A 16133-nucleotide genomic window follows, 5' to 3' on the forward strand; every position below is an offset into this window, starting at 1 on the left:
TTGCAGTCACTTGATGTCATTTGCTGCTCAGAACCACTCTGGCGCACTCATAATCAGCTATTTAAAAGATCAAAAATGGTCACTGATGCCTGAGGATGACACTTAACCTGCATTTAAACCTTTGAACAGCATTGTATGTGCCATTTCATGTATTATTTTGTCTTGAGGACAATATGTAAAATGAATATTAGCATGCAGCGTTCTCAATGCGCTACATTTTGTTTTGCCTACACTTTCATTGAACAAAATGATGCCATTAAAACATCATGTGTGTTCGTTAACTAAATAAAACCAGTGTATGGTCATTCTTCAAATTATGAAAGATTTAAAGGGATAGTTCACTCAAAAATCCTTTGGTTTTAAACCTTTATGAGTTAATATCTTCTGATAAACAAAAGAGAAAATATTTTGAAGAAGGCATTATTACTGGCACCCATTGATCTCCATAGTAGGAAAAAAATACTATTGTCAATGGGTCCTAGCAATCAGGGTTTTTAAAGGGTCACGAAACACCAAAACACATTTTTTGAGCTGTTGACAGTCGTATATGTGTCCCACACTGCTAAAAACACTATTAGGACACCTATATTTCACTAAAAAGTGTAAATTGGTTGTTTTTGAGTTATTTTAAGCAAATTCGTACTTCCGGTTTGAAACAAATTTTTGAAGCTGCGTCACGGTCATGACATAATAGCGTTGTATTCCAGCGTGCAGACTGGGCGTTTGTGCCAGAGTGTGTCTTATTACGTCTTACAGTGTGCTGCATTAATGCATGAGTAAGGCTTGGTTCAAACCAATCAGCGCACTCTATTGTGCAACTTCATTAATATTCATTACTGTCACAGTGTTTAGACGACAGACACACCACGTTGTATTGGCAAACAAGCGTGAAGTGTTGCTTTAATAGTTTGCTGCAGTGAAGTTTTGTTTTCATTTTCTCTCTGTGAGAGCTCAGACTCACGTGTGGATTAACAATGTACGCGACGCTCGACAACAATAACTTACGTGTCTAAGGAGGAACATTGTTTAACTGAGAGCTGTTCTCATCTGCAAATGCTGAGATCCGGATTCGCTTGTAGTATTCTCTTTCTAAAGACGCGGCTCTAGTTGCTGTGGATTGTCTTGTCTCTACAGATTTGGTAAGTGAGCTACCAGTGCTCTTTGTTTATTCAGTTTGTTCGTATCGAACTAAGTTAACTATTGCACCGAGTGTAAACATGTTAGCACCACAACCAAACTTTAACCTCGTGTAGGGTTTTCACCGCATTTAGTGACCGGAATAACACACGCGGCTTTCTGACGCTACCTGCCGTGTGCATCTAAGTTTCCTGGGAAATGCAGAGGTTTTTTTTCTCTCATTTGCCGTGCGGTATCAAACATTGCATGAAAAATACACGCTTAGAGCAGTTCCTCGAATCAAATATCTCGTTTGTCGCGAGGGGCATGAATGAATCCCCTGAATGAAAGAGCCAAACTGCAGTTAAAGTCCACCATTTAATAATTTGGCAAATAATTCGACTACAGATGTCCATGTAGGTTAAACACCATCACTTTCTCCTGTCTGTGTGTGTGTGTGTGTGTGTGTGTGTGTGTGTGTGTGTGTGTGTGTGTGTGTGTGTGTGTGTGTGTGTGTGTGTGTGTGTGTGTGTGTATTTTGACTCTGAAACTCACGCGTGCCCAAATAGACACTCCCACACCCTCCCACTTTAGTTCCTCCGACACTCCCCCTAAACAGAGCTGGACACGCCCACTTTTCTGACTTTTTCCAAAGTAGAGGTGTGAAAACACCCTGCTGAAACGAGGGGGTTTCATGGCCCTTTAAAAAATATCTTCCTTTGTGTTCAACAATAGGAATAAACATAGGTTTACAACAAATGAAGAGAGAATAAATGATGACAGATTTTACATTCTTGGGTGAACTACCCCTTTGACTTCGAGTTTTAAATCAGTTTATGGTGAAATGCTACTTAATTTGATTTAACGATGCAGCAACTGATTTTACATTGTATGTTTTTCAAATGATATGTGAAAGTTCATGTAAACTAATAAGCATCAGTGGTGGAAAGAGTATTAAAAAACCATGCTCAAGTAAAATTACCATTACTTACCCAAAAATATGGTCCGTATAGAGTAAAATGACCTGTTGTAAATATTACTTAAAATATGAATAAAAGCAGCCACGGCGCAAAGCGGATTTTTCCATCCTTAAATTAGAAAAAAAAACGTTCTGACGCGCCCTGAAAGCATTTGCTTCCTGCGTTTTGCGCTCTGCACATGGACCGTCAAGTGGTAGTAGTGAGTATTATGCTGTAAAAAACTGATCCGTTTAAATGTAATTTGTGGATGCTTTTTTTATTTATTGAATTATTGTGAATTTATGTAAGTACATTTAAATTAATAATATCAACAGCAAAATCATATTGGGGTTGCCACAGGGGTGGCCAGAGTTTATATAGGGGCGCCCCTGCTTGAGGTAGTTCATTATGATGCGATTTACTGTCTATGTGCAATTTAAATGGACAGGAATCACAGGACTGATTTTTCTAATCCCAATAGACAGGAAAAAAGTAGTGTCTGAATGTTGAAGAAAGAAGTAAAAGTACAGATACTGCACTAAAAGGGGAAAGTAAACGTACACATCTTTAAAATCTACTTAGTAAATTACAATTTCTGAGAAAAACTACTCAATTACAATAATTGAAGTATTTGTAATTTGTTATTTTACACTACTCATAAGCATAATAACTATATTTGAATGGTGTGTGTTTGTGTGTGTGTGTGTTTGCCTTAGAGCTATATGTACGTACGAGGACGATGGGAATCAATCGAACTCTTATCTATGGCTTCCTGCCTCCGTCCTCGTGTTTGATGAGCTTTCTGAGGTCCATTATGTGTTGGTGCTGATTTGCTCCCTCTGCTTTATCTAGTGAAGTGCTGGCTAATATGATTACAGCGCATTCACTAAAGCATTCAGTTGGCCTGTCTCAGCTCTTCACACACACAACCATTTAATCAGTCCCCTGTGACCAGAGAAAGAGAGAGAGGGAGAGAGAGAGAGATGGACGTATGGATGGTGTAGGTCTCTGACTTTGACATATCTTTGAGTTGGCCTTCATTTTGTTTTGTTTTTTCTCCCTGTTTAGCCCAATTTTTAGAGGACAATAGAGGAAGGTTATTTTTTCTCATCCCAGTGAAATTATATGACTTAACATAAAATTTCTAATGTAACATGAGACATTAGTTACTTTTTTTTTTTAATAATATTTTTATATATATGATGAATTGTAGGGGCGACACAGTGGCTCAGTGGTTAGCACTGTCGCCTCACAGCAGAAAGGCCACTGGTTCGAATCCTGGCTGGGCCAGTTGGAATTTCTGTGTAGAGATTACATGTTCTCCCGTTGTTTGGGTCTCCCGTGGGTTTCTTCCGGCTGCTTCGGTTTCCCCCACAGTCCAAAGACATGCGGTACAGGTGAATTGGATGAAGTAAATTGGTTCATTCCACTGTGGCGACCCCTTATGAATAAAGATAATAAGCCAAAGATAGATGAAAAAATAAATGATGAATAGTCAATCAATTTAATAGTATTTAAAGATGGAAGCTTTTTATTAAAAACTGCTTGACTTGTAAATGTTTATAATTGTTTTTTTTTTACTTATATTGTTATTATATTGCTTATAAATAACTAAAAAACTTAAAGTAAATGATACTACATTTAAAAAAATGATGTTTGCTGTTATTTAAACTACTTAAAATGAGTTAAAACAACACAATTCCTTGATTTTCTTTTGGGAATTGTTTTGTGTTCCACTTAAATTTGTAAAAACTATTTAATGTGAATTTCTTAATGTTGCCCCACATCATTAACATTAGATAATGCATTAGGCTATATGATCTAAGCCAAAGATGCCCAAACTAGGGCCCGCGGGCCAAAGTTGGCCCATGGTAACCTTTGATTTGGCCCACTATCCCATCATAAAAGAGAGTGATGTGGAGGCTTGGGGCAAATGCCTTTAACACAGATTGTCACTTCTAATTTCCCATAACCTTCTTTTTGTTGGTTTGTTTGTTTGTTTGTTTGTTTTTTTAATTGCTCAGCTACAAAAAAGCTAATTGAAATTAAACGTTTCAATTAAATGTATCCATAAATGAATTTGATTTTCTAAAATGTAAATACTGTCTCTCGATGAACAGAAGACTAGGAACATAGGCAAGGAAACAGAGGGAAAAAAACAGGTCCTCCACTGAACACCATTATAAATGGGATTGTTTTTGGTTTTAATTGTAATAAGTTCCTTATAAAATGTATAAATATACTGTATTAGTTAACATAAAGCAATGCTTTCTATTTTTTTTTTTTTAGATTATTATATAAATTATATAAATTATATCAATAAATAACTTTCGTGTATTTACCTTCGGCCCACCACCCTTAGTCAAGTTTGCTTTTTGACCCTTCAGAAGAAAAAGTTTAGGCACCCCTGACCTAAGCACTATGCAGTTTTTTCATTTTTTCATTTTTGTTAACGTTGGATGAAGGAAACTGTTCCTGTTTGTTTACAGTACGGTATAATGTGGAGTACAAAGTGGATTTTAATAATATTTTAACATAGGGTATAAGATTTTTTAATATCATATCTTTTTATATATTAATATACATTAATGAATTTAAATAATATAAAAAGGAAACTTCATGTAAAATATTACCAAAAATGTCAATAAATAAATAAAATGAGTAGTTACAAAAAAAATGACAAGGAATATGAAATGTTTCTCCAACCCAGTGGCAGTTTGTTGCAGACAAAAACAATATTTAAAATAAGGCGACTCATTCTCTGATCAATGTCATTTCAATCCTAACTCTGTCATTCCTATGCAGGCAGGCCTGTAGCCAAGGGGCTTCTGGTGGTTCTGAAGACCCACCCCTCACTGATAAAGGTCCAGTATTTGTCACATACATGAGCTCATTTGTCCTGTTTCGACTGTTATGCCATTATAAGTAATCAAAATAACCCATCAAAAAGCCTTTAAGACCAAGAGGAATCTGGTGCAAGCAAAGTCAGCTTTTATATTAATACTTATAAAGCTATTGTTGTTATCCATGAATTTTCAAATGTACTTGTTTACAAGAAAAGCTGGAAAAATTAAGCTTTACATTATTGTTATTATTTTTATTTTTTTTATTTTTCATTCAAATGGACAAATTCTGAGACTGAGGAAAGTTGAATGTGATGGCCAGTTTTTTATTTGCCTAATAAATGACAATAGGCCACATTTTTAAATGTAAAATTTCAATAGATTGCTTTTTTTCCCCTAGTGATATATCATAAAGTAGCCCCAAAACAAGTAGGCTAGCCTCTTCATGTTTCTTTATTCTAAATCTTTAGGCCTACATCAAACAGTGTGACCATCTGAAAAGCTAATCTAGCAAAGAAAAGGTGCTTAAAACATCACTAAAATGCAGTATTTAAATCTCATAATTAAATAGAAAATTCGTTGAATAACTGTGAATAACTGCGAAAATGTCCAGAAAGAAAAAAGAACCACCTTTTTCACTATCCAGGCTGTGGATCTGCTATATGGAGTGATGCTGTGTAGGGTGTTCTGCGGAACCGGTGACTTCACAATCACTTCTGTGCTAATAACTGTGAAAGTGCGCCATCTAGTGGATCAACAAGAAAACGACTGCTTTAGAGCTTAGTTTACCAGCTGACGGGCGACTAATTTGAGGTACAAAAAAAGATACTTACTAAATTATAATAAACGTTAACCCCTTAAACACGGTCACACTTGTATACATTTACTTGCAAGAGCCAAATGAGATCCTGCTACGTTTGTGCTTATGAAGTTGATTTATGGAAAATGTTTAGAAAACAAACAAATTCACAGCGTTGATAAGCTACCCTATTCTGCTAATTTATGTATCGTTAGACCTGGCATAACCTAAAGCTAATACTACAGAAGATTTACTTACTTGTGAAACAGTTTTATTAGAGCCATACATTTAAGAAACCACTGTTTCAAATTTGCTAACATTTCATGCTAACAAACATAAGCATTGTCTGCGTCATACTAATACGCGTATTGTTGCTGTTATAACGAAATATAAATAGCCCCACATTATTTTAGATCACAAATAAGAAAATTATTGCCCATCTAAGTTTATTGAATCAGTTCTGAAAACTCTTGACCGTATGTGAGCATATAGGCCTAGACCAGGGGTGCCAAAACCAACTTGATTGTGGGTTGTAGGTCGAAGGTACATATAGCAGCCATGGTTAATTTCCTAATTTATTTAATATTATACAAATAATTAGAAAACCTTTTAAATTAACTATATGCTTTGTAATAACTATCAGTTATTAATTTTCTTTTCAGCTAAGCCCCTTTATTAATCTGGGGTCGCCACAGCGGAATGAACCGCCAACTTCTCCAGCATATGATTTACGCAGTGGATGCCCTTCTAGCCGCAGCCCATCACTGGGCAACATCCATAAACACTCATTAACTACAGACAATTTAGCTTACCCAATTGACCTATAATTACATGTCTTTGGACTTGTGGGGGAAACCGGAGCACCCGGAGGAAGCCCACACAAACATGGGGAGAACATGCAAATTCCACAAAGAAATGCCCACTGACCCAGTCGGGGCTCGAACCAGCGAACTTCTTGCTGTGAGGCGATTTTGCTACCCACTGCGCCACCTTGCTGCCTTTAGATTAACTAATACAGAATATATATATTTTTTACATTTTATAATGAACTTAGTAAAAATAATCTCATTAATGACAGAATGGAGTTACACTATTTTGCCTTGGTTTACTCGCTGATGTCTTCTCCATAGTCCCTTATCTGTCCAGTGACATTATTTACAGTTTTGAAAATCTGATTTACCTACAACATTTTTTTTTCTGTAGTTCAGCAATAAAAACAAACAAACCAAAAAAAAAAAAAAAAGAGTTACGTCAAATTAGAAATGATGATCTTTTTTTTAAGTCATTCGTCCCAACCCTCTCCCCTTTTCTCAGATGGGATGGGAAGCCAAAATCTAAGGTTGCAATGGGCCAACTTTGGCCAATGGGCCCTACTTTGGGCATCCCTGGCCTAGACTTGTGAAAATTAACCATGGAAATACCCAAACAGTAGAATATTTGTTGTAAAACTGTAGCCTGCAAATGGTAATCAATGTTAAGCAAATTAATGCTTTCTTCTTACTGTAATAAAACTATGGTTAATTTACAGTTGAAACCAGAAGTTAACATGCACTGTATTGACCTTATTCTCCGCAGATGAGTGGGCGCTGCCATTTGAATCTTTTTGGCACGAGACTTCTGGTCTCATTAACTTCCATTCATTTTTAGACATTAAAAACTGCTCGTTTCGCTGTTTGATGTTGTAAACTGATATTTCCTTGTTTATTTATTTATTTGTATGATTATTCTACTTGGTCTGTATAGTCATGCAAACATTTGTTTGTAGAGCAAGTAGTTTGACCGTTTTTTGCCGTTTATTATTCCTTGTCATTTCTCCCATAGGCGACTGAAACGGAAGTTCTAAGACAATCGCGAAAACAGGCGCACTTCCGCATTTTAGAATAAAAAGGCACATAACCATTTAAAAAAAAAAGTCAGATGTTATTGTGACTAAACTTTTTCTTTTTCAGGTAAGTTAAGATTATCAAATGTGTTTCTGTTATGCTTAATAGCAGAATAATGAGAGAGATATTTTTTTGAGAAATTGTTATAACTTTTCTTGAAAGTCAATGTTACATACCATAGGATTATTATACATCTGAAAAAGCTCAGATGATGGTGTCAAGGTTTGAGAAGTTTCTGATTGGCTAACTGACAACATTTGAGTTAATCGGAGGCACAACTGTAGAATAGTATTTAAGGAAAACCTCAAACACACTGCTTACTTATGTGACAACATGGGAAAATCAACAAGACAGAATCCATAAAAAATAAATAAAAAAAAAAACAGATTTCAATTTGCTAAATTACACTAGGGGGAAAAGAATAATATTTGGTGATATGTCCTGGGGTCTGATGGAACCAAGATTAAAATGTTTGGCCATAATGACCAGTGTTACATTTGGAGGACAAAGGGGAAAGCTTACAAGCCTAGGAACACCATCCCAACTGTGAAGTATGGGGGCAGCAGCATCATGTTGTAAGGCTGTTTTGCTGCAGGAGGGACTGGTCCACTTCACAGCATAGATGGCATCATGAAGAAAGAACAATATGTAGAAACACTGAAGCAACATCTCAAGACATCAGAAATTAAAACTTGGCCACAAATGGGTCTTCTAAACAGACCATGACTCTAAGCATACTGCCAAATTAGTTAAAATGTGCTTTAAGGACAACAGAGTGAATGTTTTGGAGTGGCCATCACAAAGCCCTGATCTCAATCCTATAGAAAATTTGTGGGCAGAGTTGAAAAAGCTTGTGTGAGCAATCTGACTCAGTTACACCAATTCTGTCAGGGGGAATGGGCCAAAATTCCTTCAAACTTTTGTGAGAAGCTTGTGGAAGGATACCCAAAACATTTGACCAAAGTTATACAGTTTAAAAGCAAAGTTAAAAAATTACCAAGGAAATGTTTGTAAACTCTCTCATTATTCTGGCATTTAGCAAATGTAAATCATTTAGGTAATCCTAACGGACCTAAAATAGTAAATGTTTAGTATGATTTACCATTAGACTTTTTTTTAGATATTTAAACTTCTGGTTTCAACTGTATATAGGGGGATCATTTTAAGAATGAAACCTTTCACAAGAAATTGACCTACCATGGTTAAAGGGATAGTTTGGTTTACTCAGTCTTTTTTCAAACTGTTTAGGACTTTTTTTTTTTACTTCTGTTAAACACAAAAGAAGATTTTGAATAAAGCTGGAAACCTGTAATAATTGACTTCCGTAATATTTGTTTTTCCTATGGAAGTCAACAGGTTTTCAGGTTTCTTCAAAATATCTTCTTGAGTGTTCAACAGATGAAAGAAACTCACCAAGGTTTGGATTGGAACCACTTGAGGCGTGTAAATTGAGAGAATAGTGAGATGTTTTGGGTGAACTACCCGTTTTCAGATATGTTAGTGTAGCAAAATGACTGTGAATGATTTGTGTTTTCTAATAGCCATACTTTTGTTTTGATTTTTATTTCTAGCTAAACTAGGGTTCATTTTCGAAAGGCTATTATTGTGCTGTCGCCACAGGTATTTATAGGCAGATATGAATTAATACACAAAATGTTGCTGGATTTATGTTGTCCAGAACTTTGCTTTTGACAGCACATTGCCATTTCATTATTAGTCAGCACTAATTCGACCTGTTAAAGTAATTTTTCTGTCTCCTGAATGATATATGAGTGTGCAGGGTCCAGTTCTTAACAAATATTACACATGTACAGACCTGCAATTTTACAGCTTTAGTGTAATTTCTGTGCTTGTTTATGTGTGCATACGTGCACGTTTGTGTGCGTGTATGCGTGTGTGCGTGCATGATAAGAATGTGAACCCTCAGCAGAATGACTCAGGTAGGCTGCCAACTCAGCCTTAGTGACATTTGCGCAACTCAGATCAAGCAAACTCCACCTCAATCTCACACACAGAGAAAACACATGAATGAGCTGCATGTGGAGCCGTAAAGTGTGAATGGCATTTATAACAGATGCATTATTTCAGTTAAAGATGAACTCCCCTTCTCTTTCTCCACCGTTCTGTCTTTTCTTTCTTAGGGTCATGGATGGGAAAGTAAACAGACGGGGGGATATTTAAAGCACCAGTGGGGAAGGACACAGCTCTAGCTCCATTCAATGCAAATTCGCTTCTCTCTGTCAATGAGTCACTATTGTCACCTTAATTAACCAGGAGAGCTGAGAAAACACAGGTGAACTTTGACATTTTGTCTTTAGCAGGGCGTTTACATACAATTTATTTGCGTAATGAAACGTTACTTCATACACTCTAACAATAAGAATTAGCAAGACCTTATTGACAAGGCTAGAAAAGATGTGGTATTTAAACTAAAATGTAGCATGCATATTCATCATTTAATAGACTAAATTATAATGCAATGGAGTAATATAGACTATTTTAAAGTTTGGGGTTGGTTAGTTCTTATTAACAGACATGCTCATCAGATTTGCATTAATTTGAGCAAAAATACAGTAAAAACAGTAATACCGTAAAATATTACAAATTAGATTCATTTATTCATGCACTCAAAGGAGTGTTGGTTGTTCAAACTACTTATTTAAAATGAACAACAACAATGCTTGAATTTTTTTTTTTTTTTTTGGAGACAACTTAATTGTTTTATGTTCACACCACTTAAATTTCCCTACAAAAATGTGTGGAACAGCATTTTTCACAGTGTGTGTGTTTGAAATGCAGGATTTTCAGCATCATCATTCCAGTCTTTAGTGTCATATGATATATAAGAAATCAAATCATTCTGATGTATTGATTTGCTGCTCTAGAATCAGTTCTTGTTTCTTAATATTTGTGGCGAAACTGTATACATTTTAAAACTAAAAATAAATGCCACTGATATGATAAGATTTGATTATATGTAAAGGTCTGTTGCCCCCTTATATATATATATATATATATATATATATATATATATATATATATATATATATATATATATATATATATATATAATTGAATAACTGCGAATAATTGAATTGAATATAATTTTTTTATGTGTTTGTCTCACTTTAATACTTCAGATCATTAAACAAATGTAAATAATAGTAAACAAATAACACAAGAAAACATGTCAGGCAGTTTTAAAATGAAGGTTTTTATTAATAAGGTAAACAAAATTAATAAACGGAAAATTTAATTAATAAAGGGAAAAATAAATTAATTTAATAAACTGGAAAAATCAAGGGAAACATAAAAGCCTTAAGGGTTATAAAGCTTGGTTTTTACACTACTGTTCAAATGTGTGTGTTTTTTAATACATTGATCCTTTTATGCAGCGAAGATGGATTATATTGAATGTCTTTAATTCATGATTGTATGTAAGATTCCTATTTTATTGCTTTTTAAAAGCTTTTTATTTATCCTAAATATGTATTATGATTTACACACATAAAAAAAAAATATATATATATATATGTTTGAAAAACGATGTAGTTTGTATTGAGTAAAATTTTAATAAACTGAAAAAATCAAGAGAAACATAAAAGCCCTAAGGGTTATAAAGCTTGGTTTTTACACTACTGTTCAAATGTATTTGTTTTTTTAATATGTTGATTATTCTATGCAGCGAAGATGGATTGTATTGAATGTCATAAATTCATAATTGTATGTGATTCCTATTTTAATGCTTTTTAGCTTTTTATTCATCCTAAAAATGAATCATGATTTCCACACAAAAAAAATAAATAAAATAAATAATAGTCAAACATAACGCATGTAAGCACGTCATTTCGTTTTTTAAATGAAGACTTTTATTAATAAGGGAAAACAAAATCCAAAACCGTATAGCCCTGTGTGCAAAAGTTTTGTTTTTTATTAAATAATATTTTAATAAACTGGAAAAACAATTTAGTTCAAATCTTGTATTTTTCGATGTTAGGCGACAAAATTTTTATTTTAATGGATATAATTGTTTAATGTATATTTTTAATTTTTTAATATTAAAGTGCACCAAATATATTGGCTACATTCACTAAGAAATGGATAATTATTAGCCCCCCTAAATTATTAGCTCCCCTTTAATAACTTATTTCTAATAACTGATTTATTTTATCTTTGCCGTGATGACAGTAAATAATATTTGCCTAGATATTTTTCAAGACACTTCTATACAGCTTAAAGTGACATTTAAAGGCTTAACTAGGTTAATTAGATTAACTGGGCAGGTTAAGGTAATTAGGAAAGTTATTGTATAACGATAATTTGTTCTATAGACTATGAAAAAAATAATAATAATTTAAAGGGGCTAATAATTTTGACCTTAAAATGGTCTTTAAAAAATTAAAAACTACTTTTATTCTAGCCGAAATAAAACAAATAAGACTTAATATTTGTTCATTTGTATGTTTTTGTTTCTTTGCTTTTTTGTATTTTTAACATATTTTTCCCTTCTCTCTCTGTTTCTATCAACAGTGATCGCTTTCTCGCTGCCAGTAATTTATAAGATGTGACCTTTGTCCTTTGTTTATGGGCAGTAAGTACATTAACTGTTTATAAATTATTTATTCATTCATTTCATTTAACACTAACTTCTTACAAGGAGTCCCAATGCAAATGAACAGAGCCAACCCTTTAATAAAAAAAACCTTGTCCATTTATCCCAAACAACATGTTCATGGCTATTTACAAGGTTTTCCTGATTCGGTTTCACACTAATCAACATTCAGCCCGCACTAGAATTTTGTATATTGTTTTTGTATACATTCTCATACATCATGGTTAACAGATAAAGCATCTGACGGAGATAACACTATCACACGTGCGATTTGTCAAGCCAGTTGTCAGGTGTAGTAATGGCTTCACTCACTGGAGGAGGCACTGAAGAGCAGAGCTGAAAGCAGATCATTTGCTGTAGTTCATCAGAATATGCTTTCACGCATGCGTGTAGTCTGTGCTTGCATTCTTTGTCTGTTATGGATGTGGAGAGTTCCTGACCGTAGGGTTTCTGACCGCACTGCTGATATCCAGACTTCCTCTGGAGGATCTGTATGTCTGTTTTCTGCTTGAGAATGGAGATCACTTACACGCACACACATATATACGCACACACACACACACACATATGTCTCTTCACTCTCTCTTTATCAAGCACACACACACAGAAATGTGAATGCATTCATCTGGGAAAAACCTGGACATGATCTATTGCAGTAATATATCACAAACATCAAAGGCCATACAGACAGAATGGTTACAACTCGTAATAAAATGACATTTTATTAAAGTTTTAAATTATGTTTAAATATAAACACAATGAGCCTTGTGAGGATTTTTTTCTTCCCATGTTATGCTCTCAAAAGCCCTAAAGGTTATATGAGGCTTGGTTTTTACATTACTATTTAAATGTTTGTTTGTTTGTTTGTTTGTATACATTGATTCTTTTATTCTGTGAAAATGGAGTATATTAACATGTAAATAATTCATAATTGTATGCAAGATTTTATTGCCTTTTCAGCTTTTTATTCATCCTCAAGATGTATCATGATTTCCACAAAAATATTAAGCATCTCAACAATTTTCAGCAGCAAAATAATTTTATATAAATATTTTCTCCAGCATGAACGCATTCAATTAGAGGATTTCTGCAGGAATATGTGAAAATAAAGACTGGAATAATGGAACAAGAAATGTAAGAAATAAATTACATACTAAATAGACTGTAATAGAAAAATATTATTTAAAATTGTAACTATATTTTACAATATCAATTATATTTTTACACTATTATTTATATTTTTACATTATTGTTATTATTATTGTTATTAATAATATTATTATTACTATTATTATTATTATTATTATTATTATTATTATTAAATAAATGCAGCCTTGGTGGACATAAGAAACATATATAATATTGCATTTCCCATTTTTTTGGACAACAGTGTAGATTTAAAAATATGTTGTTGTTGTTACTGTTGTTGTTTTATTAATTCTGGTATTATGAACAAATTTTTTAAAATATCATATTTGAAAAGATGCAAGGCTGAAAGACTACTTAGTGTGTCGAAGAATATAAAATTAAATCAGTAATTTAAGAAAAACTAAATTTAAGAAAAAAAAAAGATCATAGCAATGTGTAGATGCTTTCACAAGCTCTGCAATTACACACTAATAAAGTGTAAAGTCATGTTTATTTGACAATTTGTACGTTAAATGCATTTGCATTATTAAATAAAAAAAATGCTTAGAATAACTGTTTAGTTTTCTTTAACAAAGCAGCTTTTCTGTGTTTGTTTCACTTGCAGATGTTTGACCTCGACAGACTGACTGAACAGAGTAAATGAGTCAAAGGAGATATCCCAATCAAAGAAGGCGGAGCTTCAGGACCACACCTACCTGTTACATCATCACTGTGGACAAATGGTGGATCAGGAGTGTTCTCCAGCTGATAAGTCTGCACAGTTATTTCAATCTTCACTTAATCCAAAAATTAGTACCAACTTTTGTCAATTATTTGATTTTATTTCAAGTATATCAGTGCTTTAGTTCACCCAAAAATGTAGTTGTGTCAATATTTACTGGTCCTTGTTTTAAACATGAGTTTCTTTTTTTCTGGTGAGCAAAAAAGAAGATATTTAAAAAAAAAAAGCTCTAAATCTAGTTATTGATTTTTCATAATATTTTCTTCCTACTATAGATTTCAATGGCTACCAGTATCCCAATATTTTTCAATATATCTTCTTTTGTGTTGAGTTAAAAAAACAAAACTGGTGAGTACATTTAAAGTTTTTGAGGGAACTATCCTTTTAATGATGTCACATGGCACTTATAGGTCCATCATTTGACATATCAAATGCTACAAGCAAACATGAAATGATTGTGCTGTCATGCTACCAAAATATAAGTTTAAAACACTTCAATATGTGATTGACATGTTCGTTCAATATGTGGTCATTATGGCCTCACCCTGTACATAGAGAATGCATGATTGTCCATTCAAAGGTAAAAGCAAAAATGAAACATGAAAAAGCTATTTCAGTAGCCTGAATATTGATAGCAGCTCCCTGTTGTGTGTACTCAATAGGATAACACTGATATGATGTCATTGATGGTCAATGCAATTATATTGACCTTATTGCTAGTCAATATTTTAACGTTCTTTCCAAATTTAAGTATTGTTGGAAACCTTAAGGATAATGAAAGTACCAAATTCACAGTCACCAAAATGTATAACATTGTGTTTTTACGACATTATAATGCAAAAGTTGAATTGAATTTTTTTTTCTGTTGAATACAAAACAACATATTTTGAACACTTTTGGACACCAGTAGCCACTGACATCCTTAGAATGAAAAGTACTATGGAAGTTCGTGGATGTGGTACTATATTTTTAACACGTGATTAGTTTACTACATGGGTGAGTAAATCCTTGCTTTCAAGGTGATTAGCTGACTTCAATTTTAAAATAGGGTAAACGTTTTGTCTTAAGACTATTGAGTTACAACAAACTATGGGATTAATTATAAAATTTCTCAAACAAATATTTTTTACAAATATTTGCGCCTAACAAACGAAATAATTTTTTTATAGGCTAATTGATGTCTTTGCGTAAAGGTTTCCTTACCCAAGAGCAAAAGTGAAAGTAGATCGATTATCTCTCATTCTTGCGCAGTAGATGCTCTGTTTAACTGTTTTCTGTTAAAAAAAAAAAAACTGTTAACTGTTTGCTTGTGAAATGCTCAGTTTTTCCACTTCCACTTACTTTACGTCCGGTAAATAGCAAATGCGCTTATGGCGCGACACAGCTGGCTCTTAAAGGGAATGGGAGATGAGACTCTGATTGGTTTATTCTCAAAACACACCTTTGACTCATTAAGAAAATAAACTCAACCCTTTTAGACCATGCGCCACGGCGCAAAGCGGATTTTCCCGTCCTTAAATTAGCAAATATTTGTTCTGACACGCCCTGAAAACGTTTGCACCCTGCGTTTTGCGCTTTGCGCATGGACCTTCAAAATAGAGCCTGAAAAGTCTCTTTTTTTAAATGTCCTGACCTTAAAATAGGATCCAAATCCCAGTGATTTTGAGGCCCACCGCAACGTGACGAGTGTGGTTTTTTCCACCCACTGAATTGGTTGACAGCTGCCATGTGTCCATAATAACATGACCACAGTACGTATTTGCAAAGAAACTGGGATTAAAACAAATGTTACAAGTCTCTGTGATCAGCTGCACCTCAACATTGAATTTTATAAGTTTAAAACGTTTATAAAACAGAGCATTTTTGTAATGAAGAGAGTAAAATCACTACGTAATTCTTAACTGCTATAATCACCATGGCTGCACAATGTCAGTAAACGCACATGCTTGTGTGTGTGTGTACTGCAAACAGCGTTTGTTTGAGACTCATCATTTCAGAAAGTCTTGAAAAGACTTTATTGCAAATACATCAAATAAACTTAGGGTGCTTTC

The 16133-nt window shown here is 33.8% G+C and overlaps 1 protein-coding gene across 2 annotated transcripts in view; it reads left to right on the forward strand.

Annotated features, from left to right (window-relative positions):
• Nucleotides 1–15361, forward strand: part of si:dkeyp-73a2.2 — a 154758-nt gene extending 139397 nt beyond the window's left edge. Inside the window, exons 1-4 of one of the 2 annotated variants that reach the window (XM_087306555.1) lie at nucleotides 5608–5731; nucleotides 9742–9893; nucleotides 12131–12191; nucleotides 13966–15356. In XM_087306555.1, the coding sequence (XP_087162681.1) occupies nucleotides 14001–14279 (279 nt within the window). In that variant the 5' untranslated portion in view covers nucleotides 5608–5731; nucleotides 9742–9893; nucleotides 12131–12191; nucleotides 13966–14000 and the 3' untranslated portion in view covers nucleotides 14280–15356. Of the gene's footprint in view, nucleotides 1–5607; nucleotides 5732–9741; nucleotides 9894–12130; nucleotides 12192–13965 lie in introns of those variants that run through there. The other variant, XR_015523154.1, reaches the window with a different exon arrangement.
• Nucleotides 15362–16133: the final 772 nt, after the last annotated feature.

Source organism: Danio rerio, chromosome 23, assembly GCF_052040795.2.
Source record: "Danio rerio strain M-AB ecotype USA chromosome 23, GRCz13ab, whole genome shotgun sequence".
Classification (NCBI taxonomy): domain Eukaryota; kingdom Metazoa; phylum Chordata; class Actinopteri; order Cypriniformes; family Danionidae; genus Danio; species Danio rerio.